The sequence below is a fragment of the Symphodus melops genome, assembly GCF_947650265.1.
Source record: "Symphodus melops genome assembly, chromosome: 11".
Classification (NCBI taxonomy): Eukaryota; Metazoa; Chordata; class Actinopteri; order Labriformes; family Labridae; genus Symphodus; species Symphodus melops.
Window position 1 is genome coordinate 24,000,521 of NC_136701.1, and position 22,272 is coordinate 24,022,792.

At 44.1% G+C, this 22,272-nt stretch overlaps 1 protein-coding gene across 6 annotated transcripts in view; it reads right to left on the reverse strand.

Annotated features, from left to right (window-relative positions):
- Positions 1–22,272, reverse strand: part of LOC306832215 (glutamate receptor 4) — a 115,805-nt gene that overhangs the window by 34,491 nt on the left and 59,042 nt on the right. For all 6 annotated transcript variants that reach the window (XR_013780198.1, XR_013780199.1, XM_079356709.1 and 3 more), the window contains exons 4-9: positions 13,986–14,170; positions 8,418–8,471; positions 7,114–7,272; positions 2,980–3,147; positions 2,198–2,302; positions 309–419 (exon numbers count right to left, since the gene is read on the reverse strand). Coding sequence is in view for 4 of the 6 variants with exons in the window: in XM_079356709.1 (XP_079212835.1) it covers positions 309–419; positions 2,198–2,302; positions 2,980–3,147; positions 7,114–7,272; positions 8,418–8,471; positions 13,986–14,170 (782 nt within the window). In the remaining 2 variants the exon portion in view is untranslated. The remainder of the gene's footprint in view (positions 1–308; positions 420–2,197; positions 2,303–2,979; positions 3,148–7,113; positions 7,273–8,417; positions 8,472–13,985; positions 14,171–22,272) is intronic.

A 22,272-nucleotide genomic window follows, 5' to 3' on the forward strand; every position in this document is an offset into this window, starting at 1 on the left:
TATAAGACGGGAGTGCAGCCTCTCCGGTGCTTGTCGAGAACCTTGGAAGGAGCCGAGGTACTTTACACGAAGTGAAACAGCACAGCTGACGTCTTCGATGTGAAAGCAGATTTAACGTGTCAGATTTTAAAGATGTCTGAACCTCTGCACGAACCCTCAGGCTTTCAGGTAAAGGTGTTCCTGCAGCAGCACTTTACACTAAAGTCTCCTGGCAGTTTTGTTAACAGTATGACTGCATGCACACGTGTGTGTGTGTGTGTGTGTGTGTGTGTGTGTGTGTGTGTTGGTGAGCACGTGTGTTCTCTTACCATGATGGTGGTGACGACCACGGTGCGGTTCTCGATGCCAGACGTGTCGTTCGGAAGCAGCGGAGAGTCCTGGATCAGCACCAGTTTGTCTGCATCGTTCCAGTATCCGATCTGTCGACAAAACAACATCTCACACAGAGTTTGTGCTTTGTGCTGTGTGTGTGTGTGTGTGTGTGTGTGTGTGTGTGCTTTTAATTATTCAAAAATACTGTCAACAACCCGGCTAATTTGAAGCAGTTTGACGTGTCTCCTGATGTTTTTGGTGCATTTTAAGTTGTTTAAAACAAAAAGTTGTGTGTCAGATGTTTTCTCCCCGATGATCTGTTTTCATAATCAAATGAGTCCAGAAACACATAAAGGTATTTAAATAAAGCTGAACACATTTTTTTGTGGTTTTAACTAAAGATAATAAATTGTGATATTTCAGCTTCGAAGATCCTGAGCTCAAAATGCGACCTGTAAATTAAAGGGGATCGTCCGTCACCGTGCAGGACTCTGCAGCTGAGACGCCGTCGTGCAGGATTATTCCAGATGCTTCTTCATGTTCGTGTGACGTTGCTGTCGCCATCTTGAGCGTGTTCAGGGTCAAAGGCGTGACGTGCACTCTTTCTTCTTTATGTGTTTTTTATAAACATCTAATTATTCCTGCTAACTAATATCGTATCAATCAAGTGTATTGATGGTGTGAGAGGCCGGAGCTGTGATGGCAAACATTAGCAGGCAAGCCGGCCGCTGCTTGAACCGAGAAATGTGATTGGTTGGTACCTCCTGTGTGCTGGGGCATCAGGATGATTGAGGAATGTGGAAAACACAGGACACACACACACACACACACACACACACACACACACACACACACACACACACACACACACACACACACACACACACCCTGTCCTGACAGGACCCTCGATGTGTGCAGGACGACAGGCTGAAGCAGCTTTTGATTGATGGGAACTCCTCTTTGCCTCCTCCCTCTCTCCTCCCCCTCCTCCATGATTGCTCTCTATTTCATTCCATCCTTTCGCTCTCACAAGTGTTCCCCCCCCCTCGCTCTCTCTCTCTCTCTCTCTCTCTTTTCCATTTTCATTCATTTTTCCCTCAGAAATCCATCCCGTCATTCCTGGCTTAAAAAACCCTTTTTTTCCAGCGTTACGTGTGTGATACTAAAGAATGTTCTCAGACTTTCTGTGATCAGCTCTTTAAATGTCTGTTGGCTTTTACATGAGGTGTCGAAGCCTGGATTCACCTCCTCCTTGTTCTGTATTATTTCATGCTGCTTCGATACCTCACACAGTCCTGAACGTGTGAATCTATGGATCGAACTGAGGCTCATTTTGAAGACAGACCTATGAACTATCCAGACCACGGAGGATCCATCTGGAGCGTCCGTCTTCGTCAAGCGTAGCCTGATGTCCACGATGCGCCAATCGAAGCGCAAAGGCCGATTAGTGGGTGATTGCTTTCATCTGATTCGTAAACAGCGCTATAGCAACAGAAGTGTTGATGAAACACCAGGAGCGCTGGCTTAAGTGATGTTACATCGTGCTAGCTAGCTTGTGCGGTGAAGCTGTTGAGGTTGCTAGGCGACAGGGGGAGTGCTTAGTAACGCTATGCGTGAGGGCAGGAACAGCCTGCGTAGGATCCTCCGAAGGATGCTATCACTGAACTGACACACGGCGCGTACTTAATGTGTCTCTCAATAGTTTCCATGACAACAAAGGTGAGCCAGCTGTAGCACACTTTGGGACGTTCAGGTACCTCCTGCTCTACAGGTGAGTCTACGCTCTGATAACACCGGAGGAGTAAATATCTGAGCTCACGTCTGAGAAACACAAAGAGGAGTCTATAAACACAAGAATGAAAGGCGTGTTGTGTGATGTGATTACCCGTCTGGGTCCATTATTCTTCAGCTCAAACACGTCCATTGTGTAGTTGACCCTGCGGCCATAGTGGTCAAACTGGACATTACCTGTTAATCCCTGCAGCCGGACCTGCACACACACGAGAACACACAAAGAGCAGATGAGTTTAAACAGGACTAAATGTGTCTTTTTAAACATCGCAAACAGAAAAGTTGCTTCTCATTTGTTGTGGAAAGACAGTGGACTACACCTTCAGCTGTTTCCGGGGCATTAAAGGAACATTTCCACATTTATGCAAATCAGTAGCTTCTAAAAACTGAAGCTTCACATTGACCTCAGTGTTAAGGTCAGATACGTTATAAACCCCACAGCTGACACACTTCCTCAAATGCCACAAAAACTTTTCATTCATTTGGTGAAAACGTGTTTTTTGTGTACGTGACGTCCTGGAGCCGGCTTCAAGCGGACACTCGACAAACTGCAGCATTTTGCACTTTTGCACTGTCTTCATTTTTCAACATCGGAGGTTGCCGCTGAGTTTCGATCAGTCGTCTTCTTCTAGAAAGAACTCGATGGCGATGGCATTTAAGCGAGTGTGTGAACACATCTTCTTCCTCAGTCTGCTGTTTTTGCACTGCACTGTGATGCGCGTATAACTAGCTCCTTTTAATCATCCCCATTGGGGGAAATTTGGATTTTGAGTGGATATGAATGTATTTTGTATTTCTGTGTTTGCTTGCGTCTTTGCAGTCGTTTTGCATGTTTTTGTCTCGGATGACGTCAGCAGCATTCCTCTCCTGTCTCACCTGTTTGAGAGTGCGCTCCATGTCGATGCCCTGGTTCCACGGGGCTGCAGGGTTGGCGAGACAGTCGCCTGCGTTCCCCCGCCTGGAAATGTCCACTTTCTGCCGCCGCAGGTTCCTGAAGGCCTCGGCCATCACCATCACCCCATCATACGTCAGCGCTGAGGTGTACTGGAAGACAGGAAGAGGGTGCTAGAGACGTTATGCTTGCAGGAAAAAACAGCTGAAATTTCAGTAAAACGACTAAAAACAGAGGCTGTGATTTGTGAATTGATTCGTTGTTAGGAGTCCGCCCCGCTGTTTTGTCTGTTTTGGGCCAATTTAATGCTGATTTAGCTGGACAGGACAAATCCTCTGCTATATTTGCTGCTTAGACCTCCTTTAACACAATCTGCCTCAGAGAGCACGCTGAGTTTCTGCAGGGCCGAGCGGAGCATCGTAACGGCAGAGAGGCTGCTTTACATTTGCTCATTATTTTCTAGAAATGGAAAGTCGGAGAGGGAGAGATGGGAGGAGTTTAACCCCCCACCGTGTAAACTCCCCAATTTCCCCCCTAATCTATCTCTGACCTGACGACTCCGTGTCCTCTCGGAGTATTTACGTCTGCACACTCACCGTCGTGAGCCATGCATTTGCATAAACCTCACCTGCAGCGCTGCGGAAACTAATTGAGTGAAAGAAGAAGAGGGAGTAAGATGGAGGGCGAGTGGTTGGGGAACAAAAGAAGAGGGAGAAGAGGATGTTTTGTCCAGCCGGTAGCAGTCTGGCATTAATTATCCCGGCTAGCAGGAGTTCATTAACTTCGCCTCCGGCCGACGGTGACTCCTATTCATTAGCCCACTGCTCACTGTGACATTACGGCTCTCTACGGAGGCTGCTGCTCTCTATACCCCTGTTTCTCTCTGACAAGCTGCCCAAAGTAACGGACACACAAATAACAGAGGTGCAGGACGAGCTGTCAGGAGAGTCTCTGCCAGCAGCTTGAAGCAGCTCGGGACGTGGACGGGGGGGAACGAGGGACGAGGCTGGATTAGTTCTTCAGTGTCGGAAATTAAGGACAAGATGAGACAACGTAAAGTCCAACATGTCTCCGAACTGTGGAGCCGCACGATGACAGAACAGAAAGTTAAAAGAATCAGTCTCACATGTTCCCGTTTGCTCATCGGCGAAGTCACTAAGTTTTGATTTTTTTCAACGGGCTTGTTCCCTCGATTTAGGGATTGAAAAGGGAGATTTATCTGGTTTGAATTTGTCAAAAGGAAAAGGTCAGTGGATGTTAACAATCAGATTTAATGAAATGTACGCCACATTTGGAGTTTCAGGCTCTTTAGCTTTTTATCACATAATCTGATGAACGGCTGAAGAGAGCCGGAAACATCAGATGTGGTCGGACAGACAGACGGCATCCTTCAAAAAACTACTGATAAACTCCGGCACAAAATGACCAATCATCATCACAACGTCAGATATGAATCAGTGAATTAATAATAACTGAGAACCCCGCATACCAAGAAAATATTTCCAGACAGACACTTGATGGTATTTGTTGGGACTTTTTCTTAACTAACGATGGAAAGGATTGTTTTACTGATTCTACTGCTGCATCCGTGGGAACGCACTACGAACTGGTCGGTTTTAAAGCTGTGATTGACAGCTGACCAGTTCAGGGTGTAGCCCCGCCTCTCGTCCAATGGCAGCTGGGTCCGGCTCAAGCCCACTGCGACCCCGAACGGTAAAAGCGGTGCAGAAAATGGAAGGAATAATGGACCGGAGAGTGAACAGAAATACTTTGGATTCGATAATCCATCGGTATCGAATCGTTCTCTGTCGTAATTGAGAATTTCATCAGATCAAATTGTCTTGACCCTAGAAGGTACTCAGATTTACTTCCCTGTAAGCAAACTTACAAACTGCTGATTGGTGCAGAGATCTTTGGGTAAAAAGACAGGAACAGATTTGAGTATCTCATCATTAGTCCCTGTCATGACGCAGCTCGCCATCAGAGAGACAAACTGTACGCGAGTGCTTCATTACTTCACTACCTGCAGATTCCTGTAACTTTAACACGAGACTCGATTTGTCTTTGCAAAAGGGAGTAAACATGCCAGAAGAAGACCTCGCTCAGCGGCGGTGTAAATATATTAGAAGAAAGAAGGGCCGGCTGTGACTCAGGCTGTGGACAAACTTAATGGCGAGCAGAGTCATTTAGTCTGAGTGGATTTCCAGGAGAGAGAGCAATCTATCAAGAAATGGAGAGGGAGATAAACACACACACACACACACATAACACAAACAGCCCTGCACACACACACACACACACACACACACACACACACACACACACACACACACACACTGAATAATATCATGTGATATCACCCTATGGTGTAAAAATGTTAATTTGAACCGCCCAAATCCATCAGACACACATCCTACACTCTCTCTCTCTCTCTCTCTCTCTCTCTCCCTGTCTCTCTCTCTCTCTCTCTCTCTCTCTCTCTCTCTCTGTGTCTCTCTCTCTCTCTCTCTCTCTCTCCCTATCTCTCTCTCTCTGTGTCTCTCTCTCTCCCTATCTCTCTCTCTCTCTGTGTCTCTCTCTCTCTCTCTCTCTCTCTCTCTCTCTCTCTCCTCTCTCTCTCTCTCTCTCTCTCTCTTCTTTCTGTCTCCCTCTCCCTCTCTCTCTCTCTCTCTCTCTCCCTCTCTTGACTCCCACGGTTTCCACTCGGCTGCATCTGTTTTTTTTTAAATAGAAATCTTTGTTGGGCACAGATTTGCTCGGGGGCAGGAGGAGCTTTGCTGACCACCATGGCGTGATGCCTTCTTGCCCCAACGCCATTTGCAATCTGTGTGCCTGAAAAGGATGTAAAGTGGGTCAGTCTGTCACATCGCTGCAGAGGGCAGCGGTGGATGAAACTATGCAGATTTCTGCTGCAGCTGCTTGTTTATGTGTGCACGCTCGTGAGTGTGTTTTATTATTATGGGATGTTTCTGTTGCACACCTGGCAACATGCAGCTCCTGACCTTTCTTCTCTGTCTCTGCTGTGTGCACTATTTGTTCCGCAGAGGAATCAGACCTGACTTTTTTCAAGTTGAGCCTGGTGACTAAAGAAGCAAATATTTTTACATGACTTTCTACAAGTGCTGCAGTCAAGAAGACTTAAATCAAGACCAGGTCGTGACCAGCACCAGAATGCATCAAGCCCTGGGCTTTATTAGCATGGAGTCAAGACCAAGATAAAGAGTGGGCAAAACCAAGTCACGTCCAAGGCTCTGAGGGATTAAGACCAAGTTAAGACCAAAATCAGAGTATAGGCTAGACTAAGAGTGAACAGAGACTTTGATAAACAACATCGAGTCAAAATCCTTTTTCACTCCTGGAACTTTCTGGAACATTTTCAGGCAGGCTGTCCTTCCTGGTGCACATCTTGCTTTAAAAGGAAGAAGCTGCTCCTGCTATCACCACATGACTTAGCCCTTCATCAGACCTGATGAATACCCCAAAACTAATGAATAGCCAGCCCCAACACCAAGACCAAGTCCATAACCACGCCCAGATCAGTGCGTGTACCTTTAGTGTATGCATGGCATGTATTTAAGAAAATGTTGTTCATGAAAAAAAAGTTTCATTTCATTCTTTTGTTTTTAAACTTATCAGTGAACGAGAAAAGTAATCTGCTGCAGTGCAGGCAGGGAGCGTTGCATCCAATCCGAGAAATGACAACATAAATAGAAAATAATGCACTGACAGTTGAGTTGTCTCACAGCAGTTATGGCCGTGACTGATCTTTTAATCTGTCTTTTTTTCTGCGTCCTGGACAAGACGAAGTGAAAATGTGTCCAATTACAAAAAACAGAGTGTTCTTTAGAAAGTGGTCTTGAGAGTCCTGGACAGATCTTGAGTAATTGGACACTAACGTCTGCACAAACACTCCACAGGTAGCTGTTGTTTTCACTTAGTTTGAATGCAAGCAGGGACTGAACTCCTCTGATGCTTCATCCGAATGTTTGCAGAAAATGAAGACTAACTGAAGCTTCTGAATCCACCAACATGCAGTCTTCTTTTTCCCCTTATATCGTAGAACCAAACCACATAGATATTAAATTGTTAATAACATTGCTGATTTGACCACTTGATACCTTTGGTGGGGCGTCCGAGCCCGGGTACTCCCTCTGATCCAGCTTGTTCCAGCGCTGCATCAGTTTGATGACCATGGGGTTGCTGAAGTCGACCAGCTGGAAGCCCGTGACGTTAGCTCCACCGTGCATGAAGCGCTCCAGGTTAATGTCCTTAAAACCCTTCAGGGGCGACAAAAGAGGAAAGAGCGGTCACCGGCTGAGTCAGACGAGGAAAGAAAGAAAACAAGTCAATGACTGCAGGGGACTGAATGACAATAAAACAGACTCAAACTCCTTGAAGAGGGAGCTGAACATTAGTGCAGTCTATATGATGCCTTAATTGTCACTATTGACAGCCGCACAACAACGAGGAGCGCCTGATAAAAAAAAAAGATGTAGGGTGCTCGATTTCTCTCGAGGCGAAAGAACGCTCTTTACTCATTACAACAAATGGAAACAGAAGCTAGCGCTCAGAACATAATGCTGCACGGACACGGGGCCTAAAGGTTTCAGTGGTCCTGATGAAAACTGACAGCGATGGGATTCAAACAGAAATGTAGGAATGCATTATTTCTCTTCACACAAAATATTTCCCTTTTTTTTTTTTTGGTTCAGCGTGTTTGGTCGAATTACTCATCGAGACGTTACAGCATCTGCTTCTGTCCGGTACTCTAAATATACCAGCACTCGAGTTTAAGCAATGGAGCAAGTGAGCAAATGCATCCGTATCATTCAAGCAGAGCGTGCATAGAGTTCGGGTTTCATGTGTTCATGAGTATGAACCTAAGGGAACGCCTTGGTTTGGTCTCTAGTTAAAGTTGCTTCAACGCAGCTCCCTTCTCTTCTGGTGTCTTTACTTCCTCTCTCATGAAAGTGAAAAGACTAAACTTTCATTTTATTTCATGAATCTGAAGCAGCCGCGAGCAGAGGTGGGTTTTTTCTCTTATTATCAGCAACGGACAAAAGAGATCAGGTCCTTCACTAATCAACCAATCTCTACTGACTGCATGCAAAATCAAACACAAACCATAAAATGACATTTCATATTCAGAGAAGTGCTAAACCTTCATCTTTTGGATATCGCTGAAAGCGTTCTGGTCTGAATTGTTCATCGTACAGTATGCATAATGCATGCATCTAAAGCATATTTTTTCCCAGTTTTAACCCCCATCTTAGAGATAACAAGGCGTTCACTGACACTTAGGAAGGAGTTTGCATATAAATACCACAACAAACAGAGCAGAGGTGGTGATCAGAAATCAGGAGAGAGATGTGGTGAAGAATAGATGAAACACAGAAAGCATCAGAAGTCATTTTCCTCTCACCAGGTTGGCCATGATGTAATGGTAGCCTTTGACATGTTTCCCCACGCTGACAATCTGTAAAGAGGCGGAGCAGAGCTCAGCGTTAATCCGACTGGATCACAGCGTAGCACACGTTAATTACAGTTAATGACGCGTGTGACAGGCGTGTGTGCAACTCGACTCAGAGGGACCGTCGGGTTTCATTCCTCCGAATATCACACGTCTGAACGAATGAACAGGCAGGAAGTCAAGAACTTCACGCTGTCAGAGACACAACAATGCATCTCAACACACACACACACACACACGAAGCACATCGCTGCCTCCTGTTGATAAAAATTGATCTTGAAAGCTGACATCTGCTGGCAAATCCCACCGGACGTCCGGTTAATAATGGCATGAGTTAAGCTGAAAGAGACACGCTTTGATTCTCCGGCACACAAAAGCTTGGATTGAAAGCAGTAAGACCTGAGCATCAGGTGGAGGAAAGATAAAAAACACAACCGTTAAATCAATCAGAGTCAAGGCAGGAGAGATCAGCATCCATGCAGATCAGTGTCATCGTATTAAAGAGGAGGTTTTGTTTTTTTAATAGACAGGAAATGTGATCTACATCTCTGTGTTCAGACGTCGAGCTCAGTCTTTGCCTCTAACGACAGTCACAGCTGATCAGGTTATCCGTGACGATGCCGGCCAAGGTTACTTTGAGTCTCACCTCATATTTGGATTGTTTGGCAGATTTAGCGTCTGCTCTCTATTAGCTTAAATGTCACATTCATGTTTTGTATTTGAGCGAAGTTTGTTGGTTTTTTGACGTAGATGTTGTGTTTATGTTTTGTTGGCCGCCGCTCTCCCTGACGTTGATTAATTTAGTTTTTATTGTTAATAAATCTTGTAAATTCATCCGATTGTGGCTCATGATTCGGAGCGAGGAATGGAAAACGGACATGAGCTCTTCTCGTCTTTCACGCCGACACATCACACACACTGACGGGAGAACTCATCCATTCATTTGCATTCACACAAAGCAAGATGAACCGGCGGGAGCAATTCGGGGTCAAGAGTCTTTCCCAAAGAAACATCGAACATTTTGCTGCAGCAGCAGCAGCTGGGGATTGAACCCCTGACCTTCCGGGATGAGAAGGTCGAGGGTTCGACACCTCTACCAACTGAGCCGCCCGAGGAAGGAGGGTCACTTTTCCCCCCCGAGAGCTGGTCGTAACAGTTTTGTAATTTTACTCAATTCAAGTAGATTGACAGGAGGAACATTGCTGTTTACTCTTTTTTTACTTTAACCTTCCCATAATGTCCTCACAAACTGAGACACACGTTTAGCATTAAGTGGATTCTGATTGGTTGCTGACTTTGTGACATGAATAACCTTCTAAATCTTCTCATCTCTTATCATATAAAAAAACAAACACCCTGCCCGTTTTCTCATGTCCCACAGTGCTGAAGAACACACAGCTGAGAGGACACGTTGTTATTGTCTTCATATTCCTGTTTGCTAACTCACTGCGGTTTGTGTGATTATTTAAAATTTCGTCCGTGCACTCAAAGACATTTGGCTCCCGGTGCGACAGAGAGCGACGTCGCTGCAGGAGAACAGCTGCAAGCTGGAAAATGAAATGCAGGGAGGGACAACTAATTCTGCCTCCGACGACCTCATTAATGACGAGAGGCACAAGCACTCACGTTTATAATAAATCAACATCAACTCAATGTTTTCAATTTGCCTCACTTGCATTTATTAATCGTATTTATTCATCGTTAAGCACAAAGTAAAACACAACATGCCGTTTTAATTATGCTGAGTGCAGGAGAACAAAGTGCAGAGCGGATGCATCGGCTTTCTTTCTGCTGTCTCAAATGTTTAGCAGATATTAAAGCAAGGAGTTCTTGATTCTTATTTATATTAATGCAGAATCTTTTTACGTTTTTTATTTCTCCCTGATCTCACAATGTAGACCTCACTTCAGATGTGAGAAAACTCCAACTTCAGAAAACGTCTGAGTTTTAAAGTAGATTTTGTGTGTGTGTGTGTGTGTGTGCAAAGGTTTAAATTAAAGGAGCAGTATGTAACTCTGACCCCTAGTGGTTAAAACAGGTACTGCTGCCCGACTTTAAAGCGCCTACCTTCTCTGGTCCAAACAAATCCAGAGCATTCAGGAGCAGAATCTCAACACAACACTTTCAAAAAATGTTCTTAAAAAAGTCCATTTCACACCATCTGTAAGTCAGTATCACCTGACTGTACTGTGTTTTTAATTTGGCAACTCAAGTTCAGTTTGTACAACTTGAAAATGTGCTTCTTCTAGATTATCTTTCAGTCTCTAACAGTTGTATGTTTAGAGATTTCTTAAATTCAGAGTCACATCTGGTTGCATATAAGCCCCAATGTTTACTGACCCTGCTGTTCATAAGAAGCTTAATGAGGCCCGATTATGTATTCAAATCCTCGTCCCGGATCAGGGGAATTCGAAGAGATACTTACTGAACACGATGCTAATAAAAGCCTCAAATACAAGTTGACGTGTTTCACAGTGACTCTGAACACCGCTGCACAAACAGTGCATCATCCCACAAGCTCTGAATATGACAGAGTCCATCACGTCTACGCAGGGAGCGGGACGTCTGCTGCTCTCTGGGCTAAAACACACACACACACACACACATGCACACACACTCATCTGCAGAGTAAATTGTAGGAACTATGACAGATGTCAGGAGTGGAGATTTCCTGAATAATTGAACAACAAACTGAGACACCAGGTGCCTCGGGGAGGCGATGCAGGGATGAAGGTACACATCATATTCTGAGTGTGTTTATGCCAAAAAAACACCAGCCGAGATCTAAACAGGCTGTTTGCAAACTTTGTAAAAGAAAAGAGTCAAATAAACATGTATTAAGTGTGTATATGAGGATATTACTGTTCTGTATCGATGATGAGCTTTGGGGTCCTATCACTGCATGAGAAATGAATGCAGCTGTTAAGATTCAAGATTTCAAGATTCAGGTTATATGGACAAATCTTTAACTATCAAGCTAATCTGGACGACCTATTCTCACTTTTAATCCTGAAGGTTCGAATCCACAGCCTTCATTGGTTGAGCATTGTTCAATTCGTCGCTCCTAAAGCCGAGACTGAGTTCGGATTTGTGCACCAATCTGCGGTCAGATTTTAAACCTAGTTCGCCTAAATGTTTAAATCCTCAGGGAGAAGTTTAGAATCCAAACTAGCTGATTTATTGATGAGGATTTTTCTCATCCTGAAACGCGTGCAGCACGAGTTGGAACTGCGTGTTTCTGATTTGTTCTCCAGGTCTCACTGAAAAAGGATCTCTGATCTGAATCTGACTAACAACACAGAGCTTAAATAAATACAATTAAATTCTGCTTTATAAATGAAATGTGAGAGTGAACTACTTCTGGAGCTGACGTTTTAGAAAATAACATTTTATTAGTTATTTACTGAGATTTTGTGAGGCAGGGTGCAGTTTCTTCATGTAATTTAAAGGTTAACTTTTCTCCCTTAATAAGTGTCAGTATTAATCTCATGTACTTTAAACAGGACAGTCAGAGGTGAGCAGTAGAAATATGTCACGACACCATCACACTTCAAGTAGAGCTCGCTGTGTCATTAACTTTTAAGTATGAAAATGTAATATTCATAAAACGTCCAGAGTCGTAAAACGTTTAACCTTTCAGGTGTCAGGGTTAAAAAAAAAAAAAAAAAAAGTGCAGACGGATGTGAGATTTTTGGTGCCAATGTTGATACATTAAGAAGAGAATAAATCACATCCTGATCAATTGGCCGAAATCGTCCTTTGATCTACGTTCACTCTTTAGAGATAGATAAACTGCACACATTTATTGTGTTATCAAACTACTGTATATTCAGTTTGAAGACAAGATGGCCGCTCAACTGGAGAGTGACTGAGCATGTGCGTATATGGCTGCCTGACTCTCTGCAGAGTCATGACGCTAGCGCCCTCTGCTGGGGAAAGAGAGCTGCGAGTGTGATACAATGAAACTCGATTTCAAAGATGAAAAAAAATCGAGTAATATCGGCCAATAAAAAAAGCTGATAAAGTCACTTAATATAGTATCGGCCGATTAATCTGTCAGGCTCTAATTAAAAAAGTAAAAATTCCTTTAACGCATGTTTACGCTGCATAGTTTAGTCTCTTCTCATGGTTAATAAATCGTTGTTTCACTCCTTCAGTGATCCCCAGAAGTACAAAATAATGATGTCTGATTCCGACGAGTGAGACATTTTACAGATCTGCCAGTCAATACTTTACATTTTAAGTGCCTCAGCTTTTATCTATATGCAAATCTAAATGGGCCACTTCTCAAAGAGAATGAATGAATACAGTGGAAAACACAGGCAGCTCGGAGTGGATATGCTTAATTAGCATACTAACAAAACACACAGGATAGAAACTGCCCCTCAGGTAATATTAATCTGCTTTGTCAGAGCGATCCGGTGTGGAAATACAGCGCAAACATCTCAGGTGTTTGTCTCTTCAGGATTTATTTCCCGTTATGAAAGAAAACGGTGAAGAAGGAAAATCTGCTTTATTGTGTTTCCAGAGTGGGATAAAGGCATTTTAATCATTTAAAGAGAGCGACCGTTCCGTCCTCAATCCGCCGCAGAGACGCTAATTCACACTTTCATAACCTGCAGGATTTACTCCTGCAATGCTGCACGTTCGGCTCGTCCGAAAAGGAGTTTTATTTCCGAGCTGCAGCTTTTCCAAAATTCAGCTGCACGAGAGAGAGGCTGCATCACACCGACTCTGAAGTCTCTGAAGACTCTGCATCGCCTACCTGCTCGTCTGAGAAGCTTCTTGATTGGTTTATAAAGCTCTTAAAGGTCTCGCCCCTGATCTGTTTATCAAATTTTCTTCTAACTGTTCGGCCTACAGGAGCCCTCAGGTCGTCTACTGGGTCTCTGACTTATGCAGAGGTGGCATGAAGTGTGAGGTGCGCAAACATGTGCACAAATAAAAAATCCACTTCCTGTCTTATTTTCCCATCTTTACTTTAACATTAAAATATCTGTGTTTCCTCATCCTCGTTACAAATTCATGCGAGCATTTCCTCCATCTGTCAATACCTGAATTTATCGGCTTCTTTATGTATGACGTTTGCGCGTGTGCGTGTGTGTGTGTGTGTGTGTGTGTGTGTGTGTGTGTGTGTGTGAAGGGGGGTTATATTGCTGTATTTTGTTTATTACTTGTTTGTGTGTTTGTGAAGCACTTTCTCCAACAACACAATCAAACATTTGATTGCTTGATTCAGCACTTTGCAAGGAGCTTTTATTTTGAAGGAACCCTTCACATTAAAGGTGACATTATTTATTCTGAAGAATATGCAACATTTTGAGCACGTGTTTGAACACCAACATTAGGACTAGCATCTTCGGCTAACTGTGTATTTGCTGCCTGTTTGTGTGACAGCTCGTGATCCTGCAGACATCATGAACGCAACATTCAAAAGCACGGCTGTCGTACGTCACGTCACGCTTCTTTCTATCAGGTGAACGAGGACAAAGTCGTAAAACAAGGGAAAGATGACGTCACCTGTTCCAGCATGTTCTGCAGCCTCTCCGCCTCGAGGTCGATGACGAACTTCTTCTCCTGTCTCCGGTCCAGATCCTCCAGCAGCCGTCGGTAGCTGGCGTCGTTGAAGTTCTCCACGCAGATGGCGCTGATCTGCCAGTTGTTTTGTCCCGCCTTCTCCATGATGGCCTGCAGGATGGCGTATCCTGATACAGACAAGAGGAGACACAAGATGAAAATACAGGAACGCTTGTACAAGAGTACGTTCATTAAACTCTTTCATTGGACCGCTGTCTTGTCCCAGTATAAGCACTGGGGGGAGAATCGATTGATCGACAGAGAACGTCTGACTCCACTACAGAAGCCAATGCTGTTCCCCTTTGTGCTAGTTTGACCTTCAGCCTGTTGACCTGATACGTCACACGCCAAACAATCGACAGATAAGAACCGACTCCCTCCATGGACTTTTATAAGTTTACCTCCTTATGCTGACGCATCAGAAACACTCGTCCAGGTCGAGGGCCTTGCTGAGGATGGAGCATGCTCAGTGCACCATGTTTGTGTCAGACTGAGGCATATAAAAAGTGACCTTCATTTATTCTCGTGAGGACATTGAGGTTTCCCTGCAGTCGAGATTACAAAGTAAAACAGAAAAACACGCAACAACACAACAAACACACAAAAACCACTGAGATTAATTAAAACAGTTACAATTTGAAACAAAGTGGCAAGAAATTAAATTCAGAGGGAAGAACAATCGACTCCCAACCGCAACATCGAGGTGTGTTAGTCCGACTTCAAGTAAATTAGATTTCAGTGCGATTAGTGCGAACACGTTCACGTGCATCTTTCAAGATCAGGAAGTCACGATGCGAAACTTAGTTTTATATGCATCAAAGTTTGAAATCAATCTAAACAATCCTGGAGAGTGATCGATAAATCAGCTGTCAGCAGAGTGTCGTTAGGATGGACGTGCAGCGCTTCTCGGGGACTAAAAAAAAAAAAGAAAGAAGAACTTCTCCATTAGTATCTGGACCCTGACTCTAACTTTCTGCTCATTTATTGCAGTCAACATGACAGGACTTGCTTCCTAAAAGACTTTGTGTTTGTGCGTGTAGCCGCTCCTGAATATGTTTACTGAAGAACATTCATCTGATAAACTTCCTGGCTGCAGAGTGGCTCCCTGGACCTTGTGAAGGGATAAAACACATGCTGATAATTACTGCTTTGAACGAACACTGGCTTCAGTTGACACAACACCCGATGGCAAGAAAACACCCTTCCTTTAGAAAACAAAACCCAACGGAAGCAAACTCCTCTGAAGCTTTAATGTTTGTCCAACCAGAAGAAAAAAAATCCTGTCTTCCAGTCCACTCAAGGACACGGACTCGCTTCCTGTGAAGCCGATGTATCAGCAGAGCCAGTAGGGGATGTAGGGCTCGCTCCTCGCTGTCATGTTTGTGTCTGAAGAAGATGAGTGTCAGGGAGGAAACTCGGGAGCTGTGAGGGCGGCTGTTCTCCAGCAGGAACAGATGTCCCCCTTAAACGGCCCCTCCTGGTGGCCATCACAATCTGGCAACCCGTCTCCCTTTGCTCCCAATTAGTGGATTAACCTGTGCTCTGGCAACCCGGCTCCATCTCCACCTTCTCCATCCCCTCCATCGCCCCCTGCTCCCCATTAGAGGGATGTCTGTGCCAGGAGGGACTGCTGGATGGGGCAACACACACACACACACACACACACACACACACTGATGCTTGTATCATCTCAGACTGTCCTCGGATGCTTCTAAAGGAAGGGGGTGAGTTCATGACATTTTGGCTGCAGCTGCAGAGGTGTAGGGAAGCAAAATCCCCAAAGGGAACCAATCGGGCATTTTCTCAGTTATGAAAAAGGGCAAGACGGAATGAATGCATGTTGAAAAGAGCAAAAAAAAAAAAATCTCAGATGAAGTCTTTACATCACACACTTATTTTGCTGAGTTTTTTTAAAGGAAAAAAAAACTATTTTTATCAAAATGGTGTAAAAGAAAGCATATAATCTGAACAAGATAATGTTTTTTATAACAGCTTGCAAACAATGCAAAGTTCAAAGCTGATGCTAATTAGCTCATAGAAGCAGAGAAGAGTTTTCTGGCACAATTTAACCAACAATGCAGTGGCATGGAGGCTTGAAGAGCTCGTTCTCTGGAGCTGATATTCTGCTCTAACTTCACAAAACATAAAAAGCTATAAGTCCCTCTGCGAGTTTAAATCTAACTCTCATGAGAATCGCCACCTTGCATCGCGCAGCACTTTCATATTAGCTATCTCTTTGTTTTGCTAACGTAGCCGTCCACATCACATAACCTTGGCCTCGCACGTCTTAATGGTCCCCCGAGGACTTCAAGGCTTTGAACTACATGCTAACGTCGACTCTGCGGCGTGCTGACGACGACACTTACTAACGTGCAGATGTTCAGCTGCTGAACCATGTTCACCCTCTTAGCTTAGTGTGTCAGCACGCCTGTAGCCGCTAATTAGCCCTAAACATTAAAGCAAAGCCGAGGCTGGTGGGAATTTAAGCCCTCCTTGTTTTGACTTGATCGTAGCGTTTAATTACGGCGGTTGTGTCTCCACGCTTCAGTTACCTTTTGGTGTATCACAATTCACACGTACGACCTTTGCACCCACGACAAGTTTTATCATTTAGGGCTTGTTCACTAAATTTCAATTGTTAATTGTAATTAAGTCAACAAGGCAGAAATCAGCCGATACTGATGATCAATACATCAGTGCATTTACGTGATCATTTCTATACAACACGTAATAAACAGCTGTGTTGATTTTAAATGTGGAGCTCCCTCTTTGGGGAAACTGATCTATTTGATATATTTTCAAAAACAGAACTTTCTAAAACGAGTGGATCCGTTTTCTTGCAGCATTTTGTCTCTCAGAGGAAGAAAAACGACTTAAACTGCTTTAAAGACGCTGAAAGTCTCCAGCCGCCCCCCCTGGTTCGAACAAACTTAAGATCCATATTTCAATATTTACTGTGTGGCGTTGCTGTCCAGGGACCGCGCACAGACAGTAGCTGCTAGCTAAATCGGATACACAGTGTTCTTTGGTTTCTGCTGGAAATGAGGGGCTTTTGTTTTGGTTGCAAAATAAAGACAACACAAAGGCCGAGCTGTGTGCAGGGTGGGATGCCACAGACTGCGCTAAACATGACTCCCTGTGGTCTCTGCAGCTACTTTGCTGCTATCGACTCCATCGACTGTTTCAGCTACAAATGAGCAGCTGCTCTGGCCGACTGTCGGGTGTGTTGTGGTGTGAAACCGGAGTTCAAGTCATCGCACTGCAGTTAACACAAGTTTCTCTTTGGCCTGTTATAGAGGCATTCGTTCAGGTGGCACAACAGGGGTATTTAAACCAGAAATGCCCTTTATAGCTTTTAACCATTTAGACTTTTATTTAGCACAACATGAGTTCAGTAGAAAGTTGTAAAGCGCTGCGTCTGTGGGTGGAATCTGTGTTTAATGTGAAGGTTTGGATGCTTCATGTGTTCTGGACCTACAGGTCTGAAATAAAGTATAACCAACAGGGCAGCTCGTGCACAACCATCCTGCGCTCTCCGGTGCTGCTCGGTTTATAGGAACAAACCTGAGGAAGCTGCAGGCAACAAAAAAAGTCAAAGTAATTTTCAGTGTGTCATGGTTTATTGATTTAAAGTGTATGTCAGGCTTGCTTTCTTTGGAATTAAATTATTATTTTTTTATTAGAAAAAGAATGAAGATTTTCATGTGCGGTGATTTTTAACGTCTAAAAAGAAACAAACATTGTTGTTAATAGATTTTTAATTGTTTAAGTTTCCCCCCTCTCTCCCCATCATGTCCTATTGAGCTGCACGGTGGCCGCAGCATAAGGACAGAAAGCCGCAGTGAAGCCAGTCCAGCCAACCAAAGCATGCAGTGGGCCGGCTGATTACCAGCTGATAAATGTGTAGCCCTGAGGCGGTGCGTGGAGCAGCAGCCAGCCGCAATCAGCATCAGCGTCAGAGACACAGCCACACAGGCCGCCGGGCACGCCGACGCTGCAGCGTGTTTGTGGTGAGTGGAGCAGAGCTGGACGCTAGATGGAGGCAGCAGCAGCACTGAGACACGTTTTCCTTTCATGTTTCTCATTTATTCTTCTTTTATCTTTACATGTCGTGCTTATATTTTTTGCAGTGTCGGTTCTTACCCGTAATCTTTTGGACACACTGCATATAAACCTGGACATAAAACCAGTGATGTCACCTACTGGTTTCTTTTGAAGCCAAACGTCGGCAGCCTCCATATTGGAAATGTTCACTGAAGTGTTGGAGCTCAGTGCAGGTAAGACACACGCCTGTCAGCCACATAAGCCACGCCCCTTATTGTGTTTCACTCTTATCCTTCGTGAAATCAAAACAAATGCAAAGCTTCGCTCGCTGTGTGCCAGTAAAGACGGGATTTTCTGGGACTTTAAGAACCAGCCTCAAGTGGACACTTCAGGAACTGCAGGTTTTTTTTCAACTTCTGCACTGGCTTTTAATTTTTGTATGTAATTTTTTGTAAGTATGTGTCCTGCTCTTTATGTTTTGTTCATTTCGATTTTCTTCTCCCTCCGTGTTGTCGTCCTGTCTTTTACCCTCCGGTGTGATAAATGTCACAGTCTGTGTTGGGACTGAATCCTTCCTCCTGCTCCTCATCGAGTCAGTCTTTTTTTTCCTCTTTCACCTCTCGCTCTCCGCAGACTACACAAGGTTGTTTTCTTTTAAACACACTCATTCATCATGGCCTGCTGCTTCCAGCCAATCCGCTTGGTTTTTTTTCTTCTCTTCTTGTTTTATTACCCATCCTCTTGAATCCTCTCGTCTTGTTTTACCTCCTCTCTCTGTCCTTTTAGCTCGCAGTCGTCACCTTTCCTCCCTTCTTGTCTCCTTCGGATGAGTTCCCTCTCATTTGTTTCATAATCCTCCCTCCGTCATTTATTTTCTCCGTCACTTCCTCTCCTCCAGTTTCCTTTCATCCCCTTCCTTCTATCCTTCCCTAAACCTCCCTTCTATATTTCTCCGTTTTCTTTCCTCCCTTGTCTTTTGACTCTTTTGTCTTTTTTATTCTGACCTTTCCTTTCATGTTCTCTTCCCCCCCTCCTTATTTATTCTCCTTTAGTCTTACATTCACCTTCTTGATTTCCATGTCTTTCCTCCCCTCCTCATCCGCCACTTATCTTCCCTTTTCCCTTCTTGTTTCATCACCTCTTTTCATTTCCTTTCTCTCCTCCTTGTCCTATTTCCTTTCATTACCTCTCCTCTTCTCACCTAATCTCCTCTTATCCTTTCTACCGCTTTCCTTTATTTTCTTGTTTCCTCTTTCCTTTGATTGTTTTATCTCTTTTCTTCTCCTCGCTCATGTTTTTCCCTCACCTCTTCTTTCCCCTTTTATTTCCTCTCTGATGTATTAACTACCGTCTCAATATCTGCGTTATTTACATGACAATTATGTTTGCAGTATGATTGTGCGTTTACATGTTAATTTGAGGGTAGCTAATAATAAAAGCTGTACACACTTAATCTCTCTGTTTTTCTCTTACTCACTCACACACACACACACACACACACACACACACACAGCGGACTCCAGTAACAGCCTCTTGTATCTCTGGAGCTTTGATTCAGGGAATCAGACTGACGCTCATTGACTGAGCTCAGCCATGCGTGGGCTGATTCTACATTACAGTCAATACTGGATGAATGCCTGGCCCTGTGTGTGAAAAAAAAAATCCTCAGGCCAGAGTGCTGCAGCCTGCACCCAAAAGCCTTCTGAAAAGCACACGCATGCGCACACAGAACACACACACACACACACACACACACACACACACACACAGATTCATAGACTCTCACAAAGACACACGATCTCAGGAGGTAAATAAGCAAGCGTTCCTCTTACTCACTCTTTCATAGATGGAGCGTGCGGTGCAGTAGCAAATGAAATGTGCAGAAATAAAAAATCAGAGGGACGCTGCCTTTCGTGAGTCTCTGCTTTCACAGCTGCGCGCAGAAAGAACGGCTCGTGATTGCGTAAAAACTGCACATGCAGCAGGAGTTTGCTTTCATGCTTTGCCAGGCGCTGAAACAGATTTGAGTGATCAGCTAAAGCTGCCGGTCAAAAAAAGATGTATATAAATGAATAAGGGGACACTGAAGGGGGGGGGGGGGGGGAAGAAAAATGCAGGAATAAGCAGCTCCGCCTCATTCTCAAGTCATCAAAATACTATTAGAGGCTCAAGGCATCAAAATGATGACGATGCTTCAGGAACCTCATCGCGTCATTTCTGGATGCTGTTCTCTAGCACGCAGTGAAGGTCGGATTATTAGTATCAGCAGTGTGAACGTCTGCATGGTGACACGGCCAGGTGGGACAAACCTGGGACTGCGGATTGTTCTGTGACTTCTTTCAGCTTTTCGACGTGTGTGTAGCTCCGTAGGTGAGATGGAAGCAGACAGAGAAAACCTTTATAATTAGAATTAGACACCAGCTGAGGAAGAGGGTGAATCAGTGGAAACAAATCGACAAGACGAATCTGTAAAGGTTTCAACACCTAGTAAACTTCTTCAAAGTTCTTTGGCAGAAAAATATCATGTGAAGAATTCCAGCAGCTCTGGCTGTAACCGCAGCAGGTCATCAGTATGTTTCATTGAACAGCAGCTCGAAGCAGAAGCACCCACAGAGAGCCGCTCGTGTTTCTCATATCTGCAGCTTTACATCCAGAACATCAGCTTCCTGACAGCCCAGAGTTTCACATCGTTAGGATGACAACAGCTACAACAGAAAACAAACAAACAGCAGCCATCAGTCAGAGGAAATATGCCGCTGACTACTTTCAGCACCATGGACAGAGCCATTAGCAGGACTGACACTGAAACTTCAGCAAACACAACAAATACAGCTCTTTTCTAATTAGCACAGCCGAGACACACAGAGCTAATGTAGTCTGATCCCACCCCTGTTCTCCATCATGAAAATTATTTAAAAAAGTAGCTAATGGACATCAAATTCAGTGAAAAAATCTGTGAGGAAACGAGATCAAATCGCTCCTGACTAGAACAAATTGTCAGCAAAGCGGCAGTCAGAGCCTATTAAGTGATCTTTTCATTTAAATTCTAAAAACTTTATTTGTCCCCGGAGGGAAATTCAAATATCCTGTTTGGAGACGATGTAATTTAAAATCTGTATTTGTATAAATAAGTAAAAGTAGAGGGAGCCCTTTAAGCTGTCTCTGTCAAACATTCTCCACGATCACCTAATCCTCCAAAATCTATTTAACCTGCACGGGTTCCCTCCTCTACTGTGCTCGAACCGTCAGCCCCACCTGCAGAAAATCCTCTACTTCAGGAAAGCACAATATCTGATATCATTGTTCATGTAAATGAAGGATTAATTACATTTAAACAGTTTCCTAAATAGATAAAAACCTTTTAAGTAGATTGGGTTTTTCACGTCTGCTCGAAACTGTTTGATCATGAAAAGAGTTTACTTTATTATCCCTGCAAACTGTCCAAATCACGTCCACACACAGAGCCTCCGTGCATCAGAGCTGACAATCTAAGGTGCACGTCAGGAAGTTGTGTTTTGCAAAGTCAGCCAACAAACCTTCCCTCCATCCACTTAGGTAAAGGCGAGGAGACACAGAGAGGATTATCGGTCCACAATAAAAGAATGGACGAGGGCCCAGTGGGTCTGATGGGAAGTGCTTTTAAGAAACACCCTCTGTTCGAGTATGAGTCAAGGACACGTGCGCTTTAACACAGAGAGCACTGAGCACATTTAGCTGCACACACACACAAATCTCTGAGCACCTCGGAAGGATAATGCACCTCTTACTGTGCTGCCAAGCAATGACATTCAGGTACAATGAAGTTATTTGCACCTGCTTAAATAAAGTGTGAGGCATAAATTTGCTGCAGAAGATTCCCCCTCTCTCTATGCAAATGAGCCTAATTGCAAAAAGTATTAAAAAAAAACAAGCAGCAGTGTGAGAAGGCAGATGCATTTAAAGGTGACACTGTTCACGATCTTCAGACAGTTTGTGACAAATAGAAGATGGAGTCAGTTACTTTAAGTTGCAGTATTCATACTTGGTCCCTTCTTCTGGACTCATCGCACCCAGACGCACACTCACTGCTGGACGTAGTGTGTACCTTTACTGCTTGTACCGACACTGCAAGCTACCACATGCTAGCACGAGCTAACCACTGGTGGTTGGCAGCTGCTTGTGCAACAGGAAGCAGACCATCTCTGCA